Source organism: Morus notabilis, unplaced genomic scaffold (assembly GCF_000414095.1).
Source record: "Morus notabilis unplaced genomic scaffold, ASM41409v2 Scaffold137, whole genome shotgun sequence".
NCBI lineage: Eukaryota > Viridiplantae > Streptophyta > Magnoliopsida > Rosales > Moraceae > Morus > Morus notabilis.
In genome coordinates this window covers 728,295-748,164 of record NW_010358172.1, presented here as the reverse complement: position 1 = coordinate 748,164, position 19,870 = coordinate 728,295, and the positions used below count along the sequence as shown (strand labels likewise).

Sequence of the window (19,870 nt, the reverse complement as noted above, 5' to 3'; positions counted from 1 at the left end):
TGTAGGTAAGAAACCTATCAGCAATTCTTGAAGGGCAATGGCGAGCGGTGGACGAATGGTGGAGATGGGAATGGATACCGCTCACGCAGTTATTTTCCGCCGTAAGTTTAAGAAAAATCATGTATATGTCTATATGATTCAAAAGTTTCAAGTATGTATGTTTAAAAAGTATACGTACATATGTATGTTAAGAAAACCAAGGTTGTAGCTAACAACCCTAGTTTTGAGTATTTAAGTTTTAGAATGTTACAGTACATGCAACAAATAAATGAATTTTAAACATAACGATTTAAATGAGTAATTTTAGAAGGACTTTAAGATGTACTTGAATTTAAGATTTCTCACGAAATCCGTTTTAAAGTCAAATGAGATGGCCGATTAAAATGACTAGTTTTAAAAAAGCTTTTAAAGAGTATTTGAAACAAGAGTTCAAATGCTATTCCATTTGAAGGATATTCCTAAAAGGTTTTATCTTAACTAAAATTAAGAAAAGCTTTAAGAAATTTAGTGATTCACTTATTTGAAATTATTGTTACAAATTATGAAAGTATTCCTTCTTATATATAAAAAAAAAAAATGTTCTGCATATTTTAAGAAACCCCAGTAAGTACAAGTTAAAGTTTAAGTTACAGTGGCGGCCTCATAGGAGGGGCGTCACACGCGGCGAGCATTTTTTAAAAATTATAAAAAAAAAATAATTTCGGTTTTTTGCGACGACTTTTTTAGACTTGTTGTCACTAAAAAATAAGAGTATTTGCGACGACAATTTGAAATGTCGTTGCAAAAAATGATCATATGAAGAGAATTTTACAACGACGTATTAGCGACGCCTATCGTCGCAAATACAGAGTGTCGTCGCAAATGTATTTGCGACGACACTATGTCGTCGTAAAAAACATTTTTGCGACCAATTTTTTGCGCCGAGAAAGTTGTGACGACTAGTTGTCGCAAAAAAGTTTATTTGCGACGACATTCGGGTTTTTGCGACGACTTTTTGTCGTCGTAAAAACCCCTTTTTCTTGTAGTGTGTGTTGAGAAACTCATTAGAACGCCCACTCGTTCGAGTTCACGTTAATCCAGAGATACATTGAGAAAGAACCGTGATGTTCTTAAAATTTAAGAGCTCAAGACGGTATTGGAGGAGTTCAAGATTAACGTCTTAATCGAGTAACGGCATAATTAAAAGACATCTTCAATTACTATTAGCAAAAAATAAGTGTATGTATAGGGACAAAAATTGACTTATTAATTAGGCATAATTGGCTGGGTGTTTTCACACGTCCTATTTTAAAGGATTAAATCGGTGTTGTTAGTTTTAGATTTTTTTAATTTATGTCCTTTTATTTTATTTTTTATTTTGCTAAACTACGCTTAAAAAAATATTCATGTTGTACATTTGACGACAGACTAACCAATCACGCAATTAGTTAAAACGTTAAGTTAGTAAAACTTCGAAAAGTAAATGGTGGGAGTCCGGGAGACACACATCATGTGAGACTCAGATATATCCTCCATAATTATTGGATCTAGGTTTTCTATTCAATTTTTAGTGTCTGACCAATCAAATTATATCACATCATCTCATAATAAACACAAAAGAGTTAGTGAAAAAGTAGTTTAAAATTTTTTATAAAACATAACATGATATGATTGGTTAAACATCGATTAGGACACTAATGGTAAGTTTGGTTCATGTGCTCAAGTCAATGAACTTGATTTATTGATGAGAAATTTGTGAGAGAACCATTGGCGGAAATTCTTTTGATTTAAATTTTTTGTGAGAAAAAAATGGTATAACAAAATCAGAATCATAAATTTAACTACATCAATTAAGCAGATATCAAAATTAGACAGAGGTTATGAGTCCCTAATTATTAGTGAAAGAAGTTAAAAACCATTAAATGAAAAAGCATTAGGGGTCTGGTAACCTAATTAAGTTATTTCAGAAAAAAAGGAAAAAAACTAAATTAAGTTAACTAATCATTGGCCTCCAATAAAATGTTTATACACAGGGATTAAAAAAAGAAAAAGATTCTTCTTTTGTGTAACGAAATTCCTGTGAGAAAAAAACAAAAGCAAAAGATAGAAAAGGCACTGGTCAACATCGTTCCAATCAAGTAAAGACAAGAAATTGTTATTTATTCGAATGTGGGTGGAAAACCCAATAGGATGTCTCATACATGAAAGTTGGGAAATAGTAAAAATAGGTCAATATGAAAAGCTTAAGAAAGTATATAGGTTAATTTTTAATTATAAAAATTAATAAGTTATAATTTTATCAAGTTATGGTTCATAACTAAATAAATTATGGATAAACTTGTCAAGTTATGGTTCATAACCAGACAAATTATGGATAATTATAGACAATAACTTGTCAACTTATGATTCATAACTAGACAAGTTATGGACGAAAATAATAATTTAGCATATTTATTAACTTATGTAAACTATTAGCCTATTAATTTTAATTCACCTCAAGTCTTGACCTATTTTCTTCTTTCTCCCATGAAAGTTAACCTTATCAAAAGCCCAATTTCTGATCAGAAGAACAAAGGAAGCAAGAGAAAAGAAGAGATGAGTATTCATATGAAATTTGCATCGATAATTATAGTGGGACTCTTTTGCACTCCTTATACTATGGTCAGAAGCACCCCAGATACAAATATTACTAATGTTCTGTGCAACTCAGGCGAGTACACGGCCGGCGATCCTTTTGCGACCAGTCTTGCTTATACTCTCGACGAATTACAGACTACCACTCTAAAGCGTCAAAACTATGATTTCTACAATATTTCTCCTTACCCTAATGCTTTTGCATATGGGCATGGTTCTTGTAACAAAAATCTCACGAGTTCGGACTGTGGTGTGTGTCTCGGTGCTGCGAAGACGGCCATGGGAGAATCATGTCCAAGCAGGATTGGTGCTCGAGCCGTGCTTTATGATTGTTCAATTAGGTATGAGCAATACCCATTTACTGATTAAGAAACTGGAGAGGGAAAAATAATGATTCAAATTGAGCTTGTTATGTATCACTTAGTTTTATCTGTATGTTAACTGTATTATTGATTGCCCATTAACTAAATTAGCTTTTCCCTGTAATGTTTCTCCACTTTTTTAATCTAGTTTTGGCATTTTGGTGAGAGCATACTAATGCTTGCTTGGAAATATTGATTTCAATCCCATGATTGTGAATGATCGGAAGAATTACTGTTAAAATTAGAGCGAATGAGAGTAAGAGGGTTTGGTTATGATCTAAAGATTCCTATACATGATCACTGAAAAAAGTGGCGAGAAAAAATTTATATGGGGATTGCAGGGCTTGAACTACACGGAAATTTTCTTTATTTTCATCAAACATTTCGCGTCCACTTGTTTATTCATTCATAACGTTTAGGTCCAACTCTGTACTTCCGAAATGATGCAAAAGATGTGATTATGTCCCCTGTTTCTACTATGTCCATTGGGTATATGAGTATTGTCTTTTTGGTCTATCCCAAGGCATAAAATCGTCAGTACTCTTGAAAAATTTTGAAATACATGTAATAAGAGTTATGACTTCTTATTCACTCTACGACCGACATAAACAATGTCCTAGAATTTAGTATGAAAATCTATAACTCATTGTAAAGAAAATCTGTTGGAATTCATTTATCAAAGGAAACACCGTATTCAACAATCTGCTATTCAGGCATGATCCACAACAAAATCCTCAAATTCCTAGCATACATAATAGCTTACAGGTCTCTTTTGATTACAAAATGTAAGAAGAAGCTTACATATGCATGCCAAGAGTCATCGAGATTTAGTTTCTCCAAGATTCTGACACAAGGAAACTCAATGATGTATAGTTACAAAATTACGCATTAGACAGTTCCTGCTTGAGGACGAGCGCGTAAAGAAGCTCATTCCATGAATCAGGCACACCGGGAAGGCACCAGTGGATGCAGTCTTGGCTTTTCTGTAACGCTTTCTGTAACGCTGCCGTCGCATTATCAACCTCTCTATGGTACATGGATGGATGGCCATCCTGTCTCATTGATGTCATGTGTGTCACATTCAACAAGCGCAACACATTCAGATGCTGTGATAACACATCCATGGCTATCATCGCATGAGGGTAAGACGCGCCATGAATTCCCAAGTCAGGTAGAACTTCCGAGTGACAGGTACCACCGGTGTTCCAAGCTCCGCGTCTGTTCCATCCATATATAGTCCTTAATCTATGACTATGAATTGTGGCGGGAAGGTACAAGCGTATATATATAATGTTTTCGTCACAAAAGTAACAAGGGAAAAAGAATTCAAACCTGAAATGATCTGGAGAAAAAGTTCTGAAAAATACGCGAGTCTTGTCCTTGATAACTTGAGTATTAACATAATCAACCACTGCCTCAATCGCTCTCCTGTATGCAGCTTCAATATTCATATTCATCTTTATTTCCTCCCCATCTTGGAAGTAGCGACCCCTAACACATTGTTGACAAGTTTTATATACAAGTACGAGGAATATAACGACACTTAATATAAGGAATATAACGACACATACTTCTTTCTTTTCTACTAATAAAAGAATGAAAACTCACATGTCAACATAGATTATTATTAGCGTCAACAAACAGATTACATAAACTCACATTGCTATCGTCTTTTCGTAAGTCCACCAGTGGCCAGAGCTTATGATAACCTGGTCTGCGCCTTTCCATAGGCTGTAACTCAAGGACACGACATCTAGTCTCAGAAGCAACTTCACCTCGGGAGGAGCGCCAGCCGGAGGTTGTGCCCTAGAGACTAGGTAGGGGCTTCTGTAGAATTCAAGAGTGAAGTTGAAGTCCTCAAACTTGAAAACCAAAGACCCTGCTCGCCTGGTGATATGTTTCCCCTTCACCTCGTAGATTGAAGAAGACTTGTTAGAAACGGCAGTGGAGAGCATGCAAATCAGAGATTCCCACTGGTTCCTTGCCAATGAGTCTCCAACAAATGCAACACGCTTATTCCGCAACTTTTCCAACATCGTCCCTGCATCAAATCTTTTTCCACGTGCACAATTTTAAGAGATCAAACACGCTATAAGATTGGTATTACGTAATTCTAAACCGTCAGACCTCATTAGAACCACTGAAATAAGAAGGAACACAAAGACATGAAGAAAAAAAGGGACACCTGGGCAACTTGCAATATTTTGGTTGCCAACGCCACTTGGTATAGAAATCATTAGGCCTTCCATGCTGAGAACAACTGAAACCTCCTTCTATGATTGTGCAATCTTGGGGTTTATACAATGGATAGCTCTCATCCCAAACCCAACTGCCATCAAATATGTCACACTCACCACCACCTTCTTCAAGAAATCCAACCCGTTCGTTCCCACAAGTTTGCAAAAGTTCCGAAGGACGTGACACCGTTGACGATGATGAGTCATTTACTCCTGCCCAACCTACCAAATGAGGGAAGTTGATTCTGTTGACGGCCACTTCGAAGTTCAAGTAGAAGAAGGTGGTAACAAAGAGAAGAGTGACGAAGAAGAAGAAGCCAACACTCGCCAGAGACGGCTCGAGAAAGTTGGAGCGCTTGCATTGCTTCAAATCCGAGTTGGAACTCGTCATTGTGGTGTTGTCCGATCCCATTATTCTTTAATGTCTTCTGTTTTGTGCATTTTTGGAAGAAAAAAAAAAGAAGATGAGCACATTAATGGCTAAAAACAAAGTTATGTGAATTGTAATTTTTGGTGGAGAAAGTAGAAAGGGAACTAGGAGAAAAACGTGACAAACTAGAGAATAGATGAAACCATTCAATTTGAAACGTAATTTTTTTTTTTTTTTTTTTTTTTTTTTTTATTAAATTCACTTCTGTGGTGAGTATAAAACGGAATTTGATGGATTGTGATTTATGAACCATGCTATTGTATATGTAAATGAAACAAGGATGTGAATAGGCACATTAAAATTGACTTGTAGGACACAAAATTGTTGGTTTTTCTCTATGCTTAAAAAGGATTAAGACCATTGTGAATGACAAAAAAAATCATTTTAATTTTAAAAGTATAGGCCAACAGGGAAAAAGAAATCCCTGGCCGAAGAAGAAAGGCAAAAAGGATTTGATCAATTAGGAGACCTCACAATCTTTTTCCACATTAATTGGAAGCGATAGACCGAAAATCATAATAAATTAAAACACAAATTATTACATGTTGGAAAAAATATATATATATATATATATAATAAAACAGTAATAAACAAATTTTTTGCAGTGACTAAGAAAGGCAAAATATGGAGTTCGTGCAAAATCGCCATGCATGAGTCAACAAATTCCGTTTTAGACCCACCGTGGTGGTTTAACTGAAAACAAGTTATTGAAGATAGACGTCTCTAATTAATTTATGAAAGCTTTCATTTTCTAAGTGTTAAATCATATTTCATCCTTCTCATCGTGCTTCCAATCTCTCTCTCCGCCTAAAAAAGCCAACTAATGCAAAATCATTTTTATTGTATAACCTTCAAAGGCTTTTGAATACATGAAAAATAAAGCATTAAAAAAAAAAAAAGAGTAGAACTCTGTCGGGCTTGGGTTCGGAAGGTTGGCACGTGGTGGCGTTGGCCAAACATGGTTTGACTTTTTTTTAACTGTACACTCCAAAAATCAATTAAAAAAGAAAAGTATAACTTCTTGAGCCTTCTTCTAGAGTCCATTAGTTTTTCGATTTCGGTTTTCTGTTCAATAGCAGTTGCTTATTGATTTTTTTTTCCCCCTGTTGTAAACAGAACTTGTTCATATGTTTATCATGTGATAATTTCATGTTTGATCCATCAAGTCAAGTGGTGTACGAGAAAAACTGGAATTTGGCCGATTTATGTTTTTCCTTTTCCCAATTTTGGCTGACCTTTCAATAGGATACAGAGAGATGATGCATATATGTAGTCTGTTCAGATTCTATTGTTTGGTTGATATCGTTTAAAAACATCATTCTTCGAAAAGAAAAAACATACGAACAGAACAAAAAACTTTTAATGAACAAGAATATTTGTACCTGAAATTCAAGAACTTCACCCACATCTGCACTTGAGCAGCTTAATCCCCGATACTTTTTAGGACGGGTAAAAAAAATCTGAAAAACAGAGTGCCCAATTGATGGAAATATATGAAGCGAGGGTAAACATTCAGACGAAGTCAAGTGGAAGAAAATTTTGATACCTTAGAGTAAGCATCAAGTTAATGGTGATCATTGTCATTTTTTTTGGTTACTTCTTATGAGGATTGAGTTTTTGTCAAACTTTGAAAAAATCAACGAAAGAGATTCAATTATTAACTTGCATGATTAGTCACTTCAGATTTTGTTTTTTTTTTTTTTTTAAAGACTAGCATGATTAGTCACCAGCTTCAAGCTCAAATTATTCAGAGTGGTTATGTTTGGTAACAATGAAAGTGAATTTTACTTAACCAAGCTAATTTTGTCATGTGCAGTTCTGTATCTGAATTCTTGTAAAGAGTAATCCAAAGTTTCTATCGTAGAAGTAAATTGCTTTGGAATTTGGATTACTATCTTAGGAGTAAATTGATAGTAATTTTTACAATTTATGTTTAATTCTTTGGCCACCTGGACGAGATGCATTATTGCTAAGTAAAACTTTTTTTTATCCCTAATTTGTGTGGTGGACATCCAATCTTTGGATTCTTCATTTTACAGGTGGTTTTTTAATTTTTTGATATGTTTAATTATTTATTGTGTTTATATGGTCGTCTTGTTGTGTGGCTGTTTTTTTAAGAATTTTTTAATGTTTTTTTATACCATAAATAATTAATTAGGTATCCCCTAATCTTTGATGGAATAATTAATTGAAACTTAAAAGATAAATTAATTATCTCCATACTTATTTACTTATTTTTTTATGGGGATGTGGTGGTGAACCCCAATCTTTGTTTGAATAATTAATTGAAGCTTATAAAAGTAGCTTTAGCTTGTTAGATTTACCTGGTAAATAAAGTATTTACCCAATATAGGATTACTTAGGTCGCATTTTATTTTGTGTTGCGTTTTATCAGGTCAATAAATTATTTACAAGGAAAATACTGGATTTACCAACATTACAAGTTTTTAACTTGTACACAAAGTATTCGGATTTACTTCTGTTGTTTTGCAGTGTGTTTTCATCTAGTAAATTGATAATTTAGAGGTAAATATTTTGGATTTACGAACACTATACTTGACTTTAAGTAGCAAATAAAGTATTTATTAGGGAAATAAAGGATCTACTTCCGTTACATTTTGTTTTGATGAACTTATAGCATGTTTACTTACGCGTAATCAGAATGAGCATGAATCGGAGTGGGCAGGATTTAGAGTGAAGAATCGGAGTTAGAATAAGCTGTTTACTTAGTGATAGGATTCGGAATTGGAGTCATTTCAAATCTCATTCATACGTTCACTTACACTCAGAATCGGAATAAAAAAGTGTAAAAGTACTAATATACCCTTTAAATCAATTTGATATTTTCAATTTAAAAAATATAGTGTACTTATTATATTAAAATTAATCATAATTAAAATATTTAGTGTAATAATTGGGTACTAAAATAATAAATATAAATTGTACAACTATTTAAAATATAAAAATAAATTTTTAAAAAATTTAAATAAAATAAATAAATAAAATAGTGTTAACAAATAAAATATATTATTAATTTATTAAAAAATAAAGTACATATTTATTATATTAAAGTTAACATGCTAATATTATAATATTAGGCAAATAAAATAATAAATATATGTTGCATTTATTATTTTTTGAATTTTATTTTTAATTGTGTATTTATAAGTAAATCCTATTCCTCAATTCCAATGGGGGCATGGGAGTGCCAATTTCATTCCTCAATTCCAAATTTGAGTGGGACCCACCAATCTCACTCTCATTTCAAGATAAAAAAAAGTAAGTAAACATGATATTTGACTCTCATTTTTCACTCTCATTCTTCAATCCTGGTAAGTAAACTAAAGTCATGTGCTTTTGTGTCTTACTACAGCAACAATGAGTTAGAGAGGGACATACAATGGTACCATGTAACGTCTGGAGGTTCCTGACGTGGTGATGAACATATATTGCCAACAACCGGTAAGCGCGGCCGAACGGAGGCTAAAGAAGAAAATGATTCCTTTGGCCTCACGAAGAAAATGATTCCTTTTGCCTGTGAGGCCAAGCACGTCGCGAGGTGTGGCAACTGCAAACGATAAGGCACAACCGAATGCAAGAACTCGGCCGGCCCCAATTGCATGGATGCATCGTACTCGAAGAAGATGAAGTCATGTTGCTAGGCTCTTAATGATATAATCAGTGAACAAGGAATTCATTTTTGTTTCTTCACTTCAACATGAGCACAGAGACCAAATCGCCAAATCTAATGGAAGAAATCAGTGGGTGCATTTGGTTCATAGATTAAAACTATGTGATTAGAATAATTTTTTATTTACGTGTATTTTTTGTGAGAGAAAATACTGTAACGAACCACGAACCATGATTCGAATCAGGACGAATCCATCTACCAAATATCACAATCTCCTTGCTAGAACGTACAACTTCTCTGCTTCTCCAGTAATGAACATTTGTAGGATGGCAAATTTGTTTGGAAATTTATTCTCTTGGTAATGAATGACAGTAAGTCCCAATTTTTACTCGTGGTCAAGGGAATCAAGAGACAACATTTATTATTTAAACAAAAAATTGGAATCATTATTAGTTTACATTCGAAGAGTACACGCATAGAGAGCTTCATCGGTACTTCAGCAAACAATTTGATTCATTATTTTCTTAAGGAAAAAAGTATGTATATATACATATATCCACAAGAAAATGCTCTTACTGATGCACATGTCTACAATTGATTCATCGTCTTCGTTTATTCAATCATAACCTTCAAGAACAAAAGAGGAAGAAACCTCGAATTCTGTGTAAAACCAATAGCAGCAGAGTATACATTAGATAAGACCACCTTTAATTCCTTTTTTTCTTCACAAAATGGTACAAGAGCTATTCAAACTTTAATTTTTCCGTTTTTACAAAATGAAAAAAAAAAAAAACAAATAAATCTGTTCTAAACATCAAGTTTTGTGTAAATAACACTTTAAATCACGGTTCCTATAACCAACCATTCTGTGTCCACCATTTCTCATGAAGCCACCCTGATTTCTCTCTCATTCACACATCTTTTGTTCGTGCCAGAAATTTAAATTATCTTCTCTGCATTACCCTTGTGAGGCGTAATTTCCCACATACACAAAAAGATAAATACTCGCTGCAATGGAGAAACATCCACCTTCTGGCTTCCAGCAAAATATTTCGATCAAAATCACGAGAGCAGAAGCACCAACAGCACGTTGGTTTATAATAGTATATCACGTAGGTGTGATCGGATTCGGATTCGGATTCAGCAAACCTACATCACAATGGAGACCCACTAGGACTTCTCGCATTTCCTTCACGAATTAATTCTTTCTTGAGGAAGACCACGTAAAGAAGCTCATTCCATATATCGGGCACACCAGGAAGGCACCAGTGGCTGCAGTCTTGATGGCGGAAAGACGCTGGCCCATTCCTCGGTCCCAGATAGTATATTGATGGGTGGCCATCTTTTCTTCTTGATGTCATGTCCGTTATGTTCAACACATCCAATTTCCTCAAATGAGACTCGTTCGAGTGCTCAGCTAATACTTCAAGAAAGGTATCAAAATGGGGTTCGGATAAAACAGGCACTGGATCTAAGTTAGGTAGAGTCTCCATGTGACAACCACCTCCGGTATTCCAATCACCATCTCTGTAACGTCAAACAGTCGAAACACTTTGTTAGTGGAGAAACAAACATTGCATTATAGGTGGAATTGAACACATGAAAGTAAACAAAAGAAACCTGAAATGAACCGGGGAATAGGTTCGGAAGAAGACAGTAGTCTTGTTCATGTCCACTTTGTTACCAATCCAGTGAATGACTGACTCGATTGATTTCTTGTATCCAGTTTCAACACTCATATCCTTCTTCACCTTCTTCCCTTCTTGAAAGTAACAGCCCCTAACCAAAGATAAAATAAAATCCAGAGTAATTATATGACCCCAGAAAACAAATGCCCAGTTTTACGCCCCTGCATTTTCACTATTTCTCACATATAATAGGCCAAGCACCAGCTTAGTCAATATCACAAAGTTTACAAATGTAATCTAATTCCATATTCATTTTGTCCAGATAACTAAATCAAAAAGACTATCAAGCACTTCTTGGAACAGGTAAGACACAAAATGAAAGGAATTGACAGATGGATTGAACGTACACTTTTATAGTCTTCTCGTAAGTCCACCAATGACCAGTGTTGAGAATCAATACATCCGCGTCCCTCCAATGAACCGAACTCCAGTCCATTTGATCCACTCTCATTGTGAACCTCACGCCTGCAGGAGCGCCGGCAGGAGGATGGCCCTGCACGACTAGAAACGGTGATCTGTAGTACTCAATGGTGCAGTTGAAGTCCTCAAACTTGAAGATCAAGGATCCCGAGTGCTTCGTGATTGGAGTCCCATTGACCTCGTAGATTGAAGACTTCTTAGAAACAGCAGTAGAGAGCATGCAGAGGAGGGATTCCCACTGGTTCCTCCCCAACGAGTCGCCGGCGAATACGAGGCGCTTGTTCCTCAGCTTTTCCAACATCTTAGCTGCTTCAAATCTTCCCTCCGGATAAAGAGACAAAGAACAGCATATGAGTTCGTTAGTTCAGTACAATTGGTTATAATTAACCTCCATAAAAGGAAATATCATATCAAACATAATTAAATGCTATATTAAGATAAGCCATCAGGTTAGAAAATACAAACAATAGTAATATAACTGAAAGCTGAACTTCAATAGCATTAACATAACGCAGAATTATACTATATTAGTGTTATCCTATAATGTTCATCTAAGGATATATAGCATTGTACTTGCGAGTATGTTCAGCCAAAAAGTAAAATCTACGGTCTTCTTCTTCTTTTTTTCTTTTTTTCTTTTTTTGGGTCCCCTGAATGATTACAAAGTAATAAGAGCTTAAAAAAAATATTAATAAAATAAATAAAATAATTCAATAAAAACGAAAAAGAACAAAAACCCTATTTACTTTGTAGTTTCTACTGATAATAGATGTACACCATAATGTCCATCATACACAAGGAACAGATTAAAAAAAAAAAAAAAACAACAACAACAACTACATAGCCAAAAGCTCAGAAATAAGCTCAAATTTATGGAAGCAACATACCTAGCCCCAAAAAATTAGGGGGAAAAGAAAACAAAAACAAAAAATTGGGTGAAGGGAAAAAGAAGAACAAAACAAAGACAAAAAGTTTGCTACTTGCGAAAAAAACCCAGCAATCTTCATTATCATATTACTCTTTGGGTCTTAATAAGGCAACGTTTTCATCTTTCAGAAACCAAGCAAACGACATTGAAAATCTCAGTCAAGAAAAAAAAGAGAGAGAGAGAGACCTTGGCAAGTTGCAATCTTTAGGCTGCCAACGCCATTTGGTGTAGAAACCATCAGGTCTTCCATTCTCGGAGCACTGAAAACCCGGGTCCGCAAAAAGGCAATTCCGTGACTCGTACAGCGGATAACTCTCGTCCCAAACCCAACTTCCTTCGAATATGTTACAATCACCACTGCCTTCATCAAGAAATCCCAGCCGTTCATTCTCGCAGATTGTCGTTTTTGTCGTTGTCGTTGAAGAAGAAGAAGAAGAAGACGACGACAATGGCGATAAGGAGGGATCATGCAATCCCAGCCAAGTCCCACTGGAGCGAAGCTTTATGGAAACGGTTTCGAAGTCCAAGTAGAAGAATGAAGTGATGAAGAGAACGGAGACCAAGAATAATCCGAGGACTCCAAGAGAATGTTCTAGAGAGTTTATTCGCTTGAGTTTCTTGAGCAACTCCAAGTGGGTTATTGCTTCTTCTTTTTCCTCTGAAGCAGTAGGACTACTCTTCGCCATTGCTTGAGTTTGAGAAAATGGAGGAAAAAAGAAAGGCTCCGACTTTGAGTTCAGAAAGATGGGTTCTTTCTTACTTGTTTCTTGGCATTTATGGCTGAAAATGAAAACCCAGTTTGTGAATGATGATGGGTTTTTGGATCGTTTCAAAAGGATTCAAAGCTTATTTGGTTGATTTTAGAGAGAGAGAGAAAGGGAGAAGACAGCATGATTGGAAAGGCCAAAAATGGCTGACGAAGCAAAGAAAAGGGAAGGGGATTGGAATTTAATTCAAATTTGGAAAAACGTTTCTGCTTTTCTTTGGTTCCATCAGAGAGTTAAAAGGATGTGGGTGTGGGTCTATGTTTTGAATAAGAATATCACAATCTTTTTCAAAACCCCAAAAAAAAAAAAAAAATCAGGAAAATTCCCTATAGGTTAGGAACCAAATAACTAGCAAATATTGCTCTGTAAATACTGGATTAGGAATTTAGGAGAGAATCAGGAGTTGGTTTGTTGGCAATTTATTGAAAAGAAATAAACAAATAACCAAACTATAAACCAAACTAAACCAAACCAAGAGTCATTAATGAGGATGAATAAAAGGTGAAAGACAAAAGATTTTTGAGGAGGTGGGTTTTGTGTACTTTGTTGGTCCCTGTGGTCGTGCAGACGTGGGCTATAACTGCTCTCACGAGTCTGGAATCTCTGGCAACAAAAATAAATAAATAAATAAAAAGGGAGAAAAATAAAAAATACACTAGCGAAGACAAATATGGTGATGGTGCGGGTTATTCGGCGACTATATATCATGCATTAGTATGGATTATAGATCATTTTTGAATTGAAAAAAGAAAGTGATCAAGTATTTGAAATTAACCCAATATCTTTTAATTAGATAAACTGAGTTTGATATCTCTATCTTAAACAGTATATTGAATTGTTGATTTTTTTTTTTAAATCAGAATTCTGCGGTGAGAGGTAAGGCAGTGACCATTGGATCATTTTTCTCATTTTGAACAAAAGAATGATGCAATTTAAAAAATAAAAATAAAAATAAACTAATCTTAATCTCTCTTTTTAATTAAAAGTATAAATATGGAGATCAGAGAATTAGGGGGAAAAAAAAGGAGAGAGAGATTGGTAGGGACGAGATCTCGTTCATTTCGCTGATTCGAGTTTAAAATTCGAGTTTTATTACAGTAAAAAACTCTCACAAATAATTACATCTAATTTTTTTATTACAATAAAAAACTCTCATATAAAATCACATCTCAACTCGAATTAAAAACTCAAATAAGTGAAATGAAACGAAATGAACAGGACTAATATATTTCTTTATTTATTATTCCGTTGTTGCTCCCTTTCTATTGCGCTTATTTACACTGGGTAGTCCTAGTCAGCTTTTGGAGTTATTCGCCGCAAAACACAAATTTGACCGTTGAATTTATATGAAAACAAGTTTTCTAGATAAATAAAAAGGGGATTTCCTTTATGAAAATTTCTCGGTTTTCTAGTGCTTTCGGTGGTTAATATACTATAGACAAGAGCATCTCCAACTATAGTAATTATTTTATTTTTTAATTAAAATGGTTAACAATTTAAATATTTTTAACATTTTCACACTAAGTTAATGTAATTAGCTATTTACTTAGTAAAAAGCAGTTAGCTATTTATTTTTTAAAATTATAATAAATATAAAGGTTATTTTTTATTTAATAAAATTATTTATATTTTAAATTTAATAAATATTAAAAAAATCTATACTTAGTTAATAGATAGTATAATTAGGGTAGATCATCCAAAAGTTACTTACTAGTTATTTTAACTAAAATTTAACTAAAATTTAAAAAGTTTCTTTATAGATACTTAATAAGACATGTCTTATCTACAAACGTTTTATTTTATTTTTTTAATTCGGTATCTTTTTAAATTCAAGTGTTTTTTTAATTTCAAGTGTTCTCTTATCTTATCTTATTCCGTTTATCCTAAAGATCATTTACTCTACCAATGCAAATTGATTCTTGAAACAAAGTGAAATAGTCAAGAGAATTTTTCACCCAAAAACAAAAAACAAAAAACAAAAAAAAACTACTGATTGGACACCCTTGGATTCAAGAATTCATGGACTTGGGGTGGATAAATCACAAGTATTTGGGGCTACCATTGTTGCCGGCAAAGATAAACAGAGCACTTTCAGTTTCTTCATAAAAAGGGTATATAAGAAACTACAAAGATGTTTGGTTCATGAATTAGAATCATGTTATTAGAATTATTTTTAATTTACGTATATTTTTTATGAGAGAAAATACTATAGTAAATCATGAATCATAATTTAAATCATGATTTGAATCCTCTAACCAAACATTCTCAAGGAAAAGCTCTTCCGGATTGTTTTGTTCCAGGAGGCATCACTTTGGTCTTTTTTTCCTGATTCGGCTAGTAAATGAAAAGAGAGGTATATATGGTACGTTTTATATAAAATAAAAAAAAATCAAATTCAATAAAAAAAACCCCCCAGATTGAAAGTTTTTTTTTTTTTTTTTTTTTTTTCAAATATCTCCCGGGATTCTTGAAAGTTTCAGCAAAAAGGTTTTTTTTTTTTTTCCCCTCACAACGAGACCCGTTTGTGAATACTGTTTTTCTGGCAAAATTTTTGGTCTCCTGCTCTAATTTTTCATCCTTTTTTTTTTTTTTTTGTTCGTTATTGCTGAATTATTGCATAAATATAAGATAAGGAGAATACATGCGCGTTTGACTAGCTGAGCACGAATTTGGAGCCTCTGCAGGTATTTTCCGCATGTTCCATGAGGAGATTATTGACAATTATATATGTGACAAAAGAAACTAAAACAATAATGGGACCCCAAAATCTTCACCGAATATGATTAGCGAAAAAAAAAAAAAAAAAATCTTCGCCGAATATAATTGACAAGGCGACCCAAAAAGAACAAGAATGACATAATTAATTAAATTTGTAGAGGATTTTCTTTGGTAGGTGACTTGTATGAGTAGTGTTAATCCATGTTGTTTCAACAACTCAAATTATTATTTAAGATTTAAATATTAGTTCATTATTTAAATTAGCGTTTAAGAGAGAAAAATTTAAGAATGATTTTAAAATTCATCTCCCCCCTAAATTTTAACATTTTAAATTGTTGTCAATAGTCCAATAGTTTCAGATTTTATTTTTTTTCTCTCTTTAATTTTAATCTTAAAGTTGTCATAACTTCTTCGTTTTAATTCTAATTAAGATGATTTATATTTTTTAATGTCATTTATAAGGAGGTTTTATAAGATTTATTACAAAACTCTAATGACAGTTTTCAATGCTTTATCCAAATACAGTTCAGATTTTATTCTCAATTCAAATTATAATTTATTTGCATATCCAAACAACAGCTCGGATCACAGTTTAAATCACCGCAGTTCAGATTCTACAGTTCTAACAAAAATATTTAATTCTCTACAATTTGAGTTGTTGAACCAAACAAATCATTAATTTTAAATTGTTAGATCATATCAAGATTATATCAGTATTGAATAAACAATTTTCAATGCAATAAAATATTTGAGAAGGATTAATGAAGCCTAGAAGGTCAACTTCCCCCGTATTCATTTCTAGACTTCTAAACAGCGCACGTTTTCCCTTCTCTTATGTGAATAATTCTTTCAAATCTTTCGCGTGCATATACAGCTTTTGAAGAATTTTTAAAAATATTTATTTTCCTTTTTTTTAAAATAACTTTGTGTTAATCAAATACATACATGAGACAAATACACGTAAATGTAGTTAAGATATATATATATATATAGATATTAAAATAAAAATTGACTATCGAGAATCTCTTACTTTTCAACCGTCATATTTGTATTAAAATTTATTTACTTTTACAATATGATGTGATTTTGATCAGATATAACGGTTAAACACTGAGACTATCTGTAGGACGAACTATCAGAGAAACTCTCATCTTTCGCGTGTATATATAGCTCTTGAAGATTTTTTTAAATATTTATTTTTCTTTTTTTAAAATAATTTTGTGTTAATCAAATACATACACGAGACAAATACACATAAACGTTGTTAAGATTATTAGAATTCCACATTGGCTGAAAATATTGGCATGATTCACTTAATAAGGTGAGGACAATCCTCCCATAATAAGTCGGTTTTGTTAGGTTGAGTTAAGTCTAATATCATTTGATTTCTGTAAAAAAGATATATATTCATTGGATTAATTGAGGTGTTTCGCGGACCAAGTAATGAGATGGCATGGAATTGTAAGCCTCGCACTTCTCACCCACGATCCCAAAAAGTCTCTTCTTAGTCAAGACCAATAAATTAGTGGCCATTGATGCCACAATATGAACGAAAAACTGCAAAATGAGAGCTTTCCCACTTGACAAGAGGCCGACAAAGCAATCAAACATGTGTGTTATCAAATGTTGTTGATCAGTACTTGTTAGGTTCAGCGTTGCCGCCAATTCAATTTTGCTGGTCCCTTTGCAGACCCATTTGGGGCTTCCTAAAAATGCTTCTTAATTTAAACAAAATCACATTATAATAGTGATTATATATATATATATATGCAGAGAGTTAATAATACCTGGGTTTTCACAATGTCCAGTTCCAATGCCGTAATTTAATTTTTGGCTCGTTATGTGAATTCGCTATTAATGTGGACTCAAATCATGGCTGGAGAAGCGTTTAGGAGTGTGGTGTGGTGGATCATGAGGCCTAAATGGACTTTTTATCCCATTTGGACGAGATTAGATTTAGACAAATCAAAGAGGAATGATACTCATTGAAAGGGCGTAAAGATTTATACTTTTTTTTTTTTTGACATTCAAGATTTATATTGAGCGTTATATATCAATTTTTTTAATGAACACAAATAATTCACCAGCAGATCAACCATAAAGATTTCAGGAGAGAATTATATATCAACGTACAAAGTGTGAAGTTCCAAAAAATTTCATAAATTAAAGAAGTGAAATAAAGATGAGAAACGCCCTCTTTTCTCTAAAACTTATTTGATTAAAAGTGGATGAGGATAAGGAGGAAAATAACATAATTAGTAAAATGATTAATAAATTATAACATATTTTTAAAAAATAATAAATAAGGAAGGAAATAACATAATTGGTAAGGTGATTAGTAAATTATAATATATTTTTTAAAAATAATAAATTCTAACATAATTTGATATTTTAAGTTTTAAATATTATTAAAAATCTAAAAAATACCCCTAAACATCCTTTTTCACATCACTCCTCCCCTCTAAACATCTATAATTAAAAAAAATAGTAAATTATAGCATATTTTTTAAAATAAGTAGATTATAGTCAAGTCTATCATGACCGGGACTGGCAGCCGGCAGCCGACTCTTGCGATCATCTCCAGCCAGAGGTAACCGTTTTTCGGCGACCAGTGATTGTGTTTCCGACGACCGTTTGATATTGTATTTTATAGTAAATATTGTATTTACTATCATTTAATAACGTATTTATTAGTAAATACCATATTTACCCGAAAAGCCGACCACCGACTCCGGTGACTATTTCACGTTGTATTTACCAATAAATACTGTATTTACTAGTAAATATCATATTTACCCAAAAATCCGACCACTGACTTCGGCGACACGTTTAATACTGTATTTACCGGAAATACCGTATTTACTAGTATATATCCTATTTATTTGAAATTTTAGGTACCGACTCCAGCGACCGTTTAACATTGTATTTACTAATAAATACCGTATTTACCAATAACTACTATAATTACTAAAAATATCATACTTATCTAAAAATTCAAGAACCGAATCTAACGATCGTTTAACATTGTATTTACCGATAACTACAGTATTTACCAGTAAATATCAAGTATCATATTTATTGATAAATACGATATTTTTCATTTTTATTTGAAAATCCGGTGACCAGCTCCGACGACCGTTAAATATCATATTTACTGGTAAACACAATACTTAACATATTAAAAATTAGATTCAGTGAAGTATTTACTAATAAATACAATATTTATCACATTAAAAATTAAATTCAGTGAAGTATTTACTGATAAATATAGTATTTACCAAATATATACGTAAATTTAGTAAATTAAATTAGTTTTGGGGCGTGAAAAAGTTTTACCGTGCAACAGTAAATTTAGTCAAAAACGAGGAAACGTGCAATACTCTGACTCTTGTTCCTCTCTTAAAAAAACAGAACTCATTCTCGTTTTTGAGTAAATGTGCAGCCGCACATTTACTCCATTTCCTCATGGTGAGGAAACGTGCAACAGTATGTTTCCTTCCACTCCCCTTTAATTGAATTTTTTTTTTTTGAGGAAACATGCACCTGCACGTTTCCTTTCTTTTATATATATATATATATATATATATATTAACGTGGGGAGGGAAGAGATTCTCACCTTTTATATGATTAAATTCATCCATCTTAATTTAAAACAATTTTAAATTATTTTTAATATTAATTTATCGAATTAATTAATATATGTGTATTTAGAATTCTCAATTCTAAATTAATAATCATAACCCAATATGATATATTTAGTTCACATTAATCTTATGGAGCCGTTGAGAGGAACAATGGACATTATTATTTTAAGCTCTAATAATTTTGGTAATTAATTAACACCTTAATTAATATATCAAAATTATTAATTCCAAATTACTCCACTATAAATTTGGAATTACACTCTTAAAATAATAAAAATAATTATGTTCACCGAATTTGTGTTGTCCATTGATATAGTCACTACATACGAATTAATCCTCCATAAACAGTTCATAATTAAAGCTAGGTATTTTCCGTTAACCTCTTTAATTATATCTTTCTCTATAAGTATCATTGATCCTCTAATGAATAAT

At 32.9% G+C, this 19,870-nt stretch overlaps 3 protein-coding genes across 4 annotated transcripts; 1 reads left to right on the top strand and 2 right to left on the bottom strand.

The window, feature by feature from the left end:
• The first annotated feature begins 2,637 nt into the window (after positions 1 to 2,637).
• Positions 2,638 to 2,982, top strand: LOC21407771 (antifungal protein ginkbilobin-2). Its single transcript, XM_010092086.2, has one exon. The coding sequence runs from the start codon at positions 2,638 to 2,640 to the stop codon at positions 2,980 to 2,982; it is 345 nt and encodes a 114-aa protein (XP_010090388.2).
• Positions 2,983 to 3,635: 653 nt separating this feature from the next.
• LOC21407770 (protein trichome birefringence-like 10) lies at positions 3,636 to 7,262 on the bottom strand. Of its 2 annotated transcripts, XM_024161630.1 has the most exons (6): positions 7,189 to 7,262; positions 7,025 to 7,102; positions 5,161 to 5,640; positions 4,635 to 5,027; positions 4,308 to 4,466; positions 3,636 to 4,193 (listed from the first exon to the last, which is right to left on the bottom strand). In XM_024161630.1, the coding sequence occupies exons 3-6, from the start codon at positions 5,622 to 5,624 to the stop codon at positions 3,857 to 3,859; spliced, it is 1,353 nt and encodes a 450-aa protein (XP_024017398.1). In that variant the 5' UTR covers positions 5,625 to 5,640; positions 7,025 to 7,102; positions 7,189 to 7,262; the 3' UTR covers positions 3,636 to 3,856. The 2 variants fall into 2 exon arrangements, with proteins under 2 accessions (XP_024017398.1, XP_010090387.1); XM_010092085.2 differs by having other exon boundaries at positions 5,161 to 5,637; positions 7,025 to 7,194.
• Positions 7,263 to 9,942: 2,680 nt separating this feature from the next.
• On the bottom strand, positions 9,943 to 13,529 carry LOC21407768 (protein trichome birefringence-like 10). Its single transcript, XM_010092083.2, has 4 exons — positions 12,496 to 13,529; positions 11,309 to 11,698; positions 10,894 to 11,052; positions 9,943 to 10,800 (listed from the first exon to the last, which is right to left on the bottom strand). The coding sequence occupies exons 1-4, from the start codon at positions 12,993 to 12,995 to the stop codon at positions 10,428 to 10,430; spliced, it is 1,422 nt and encodes a 473-aa protein (XP_010090385.1). The 5' UTR covers positions 12,996 to 13,529; the 3' UTR covers positions 9,943 to 10,427.
• Positions 13,530 to 19,870: the final 6,341 nt, after the last annotated feature.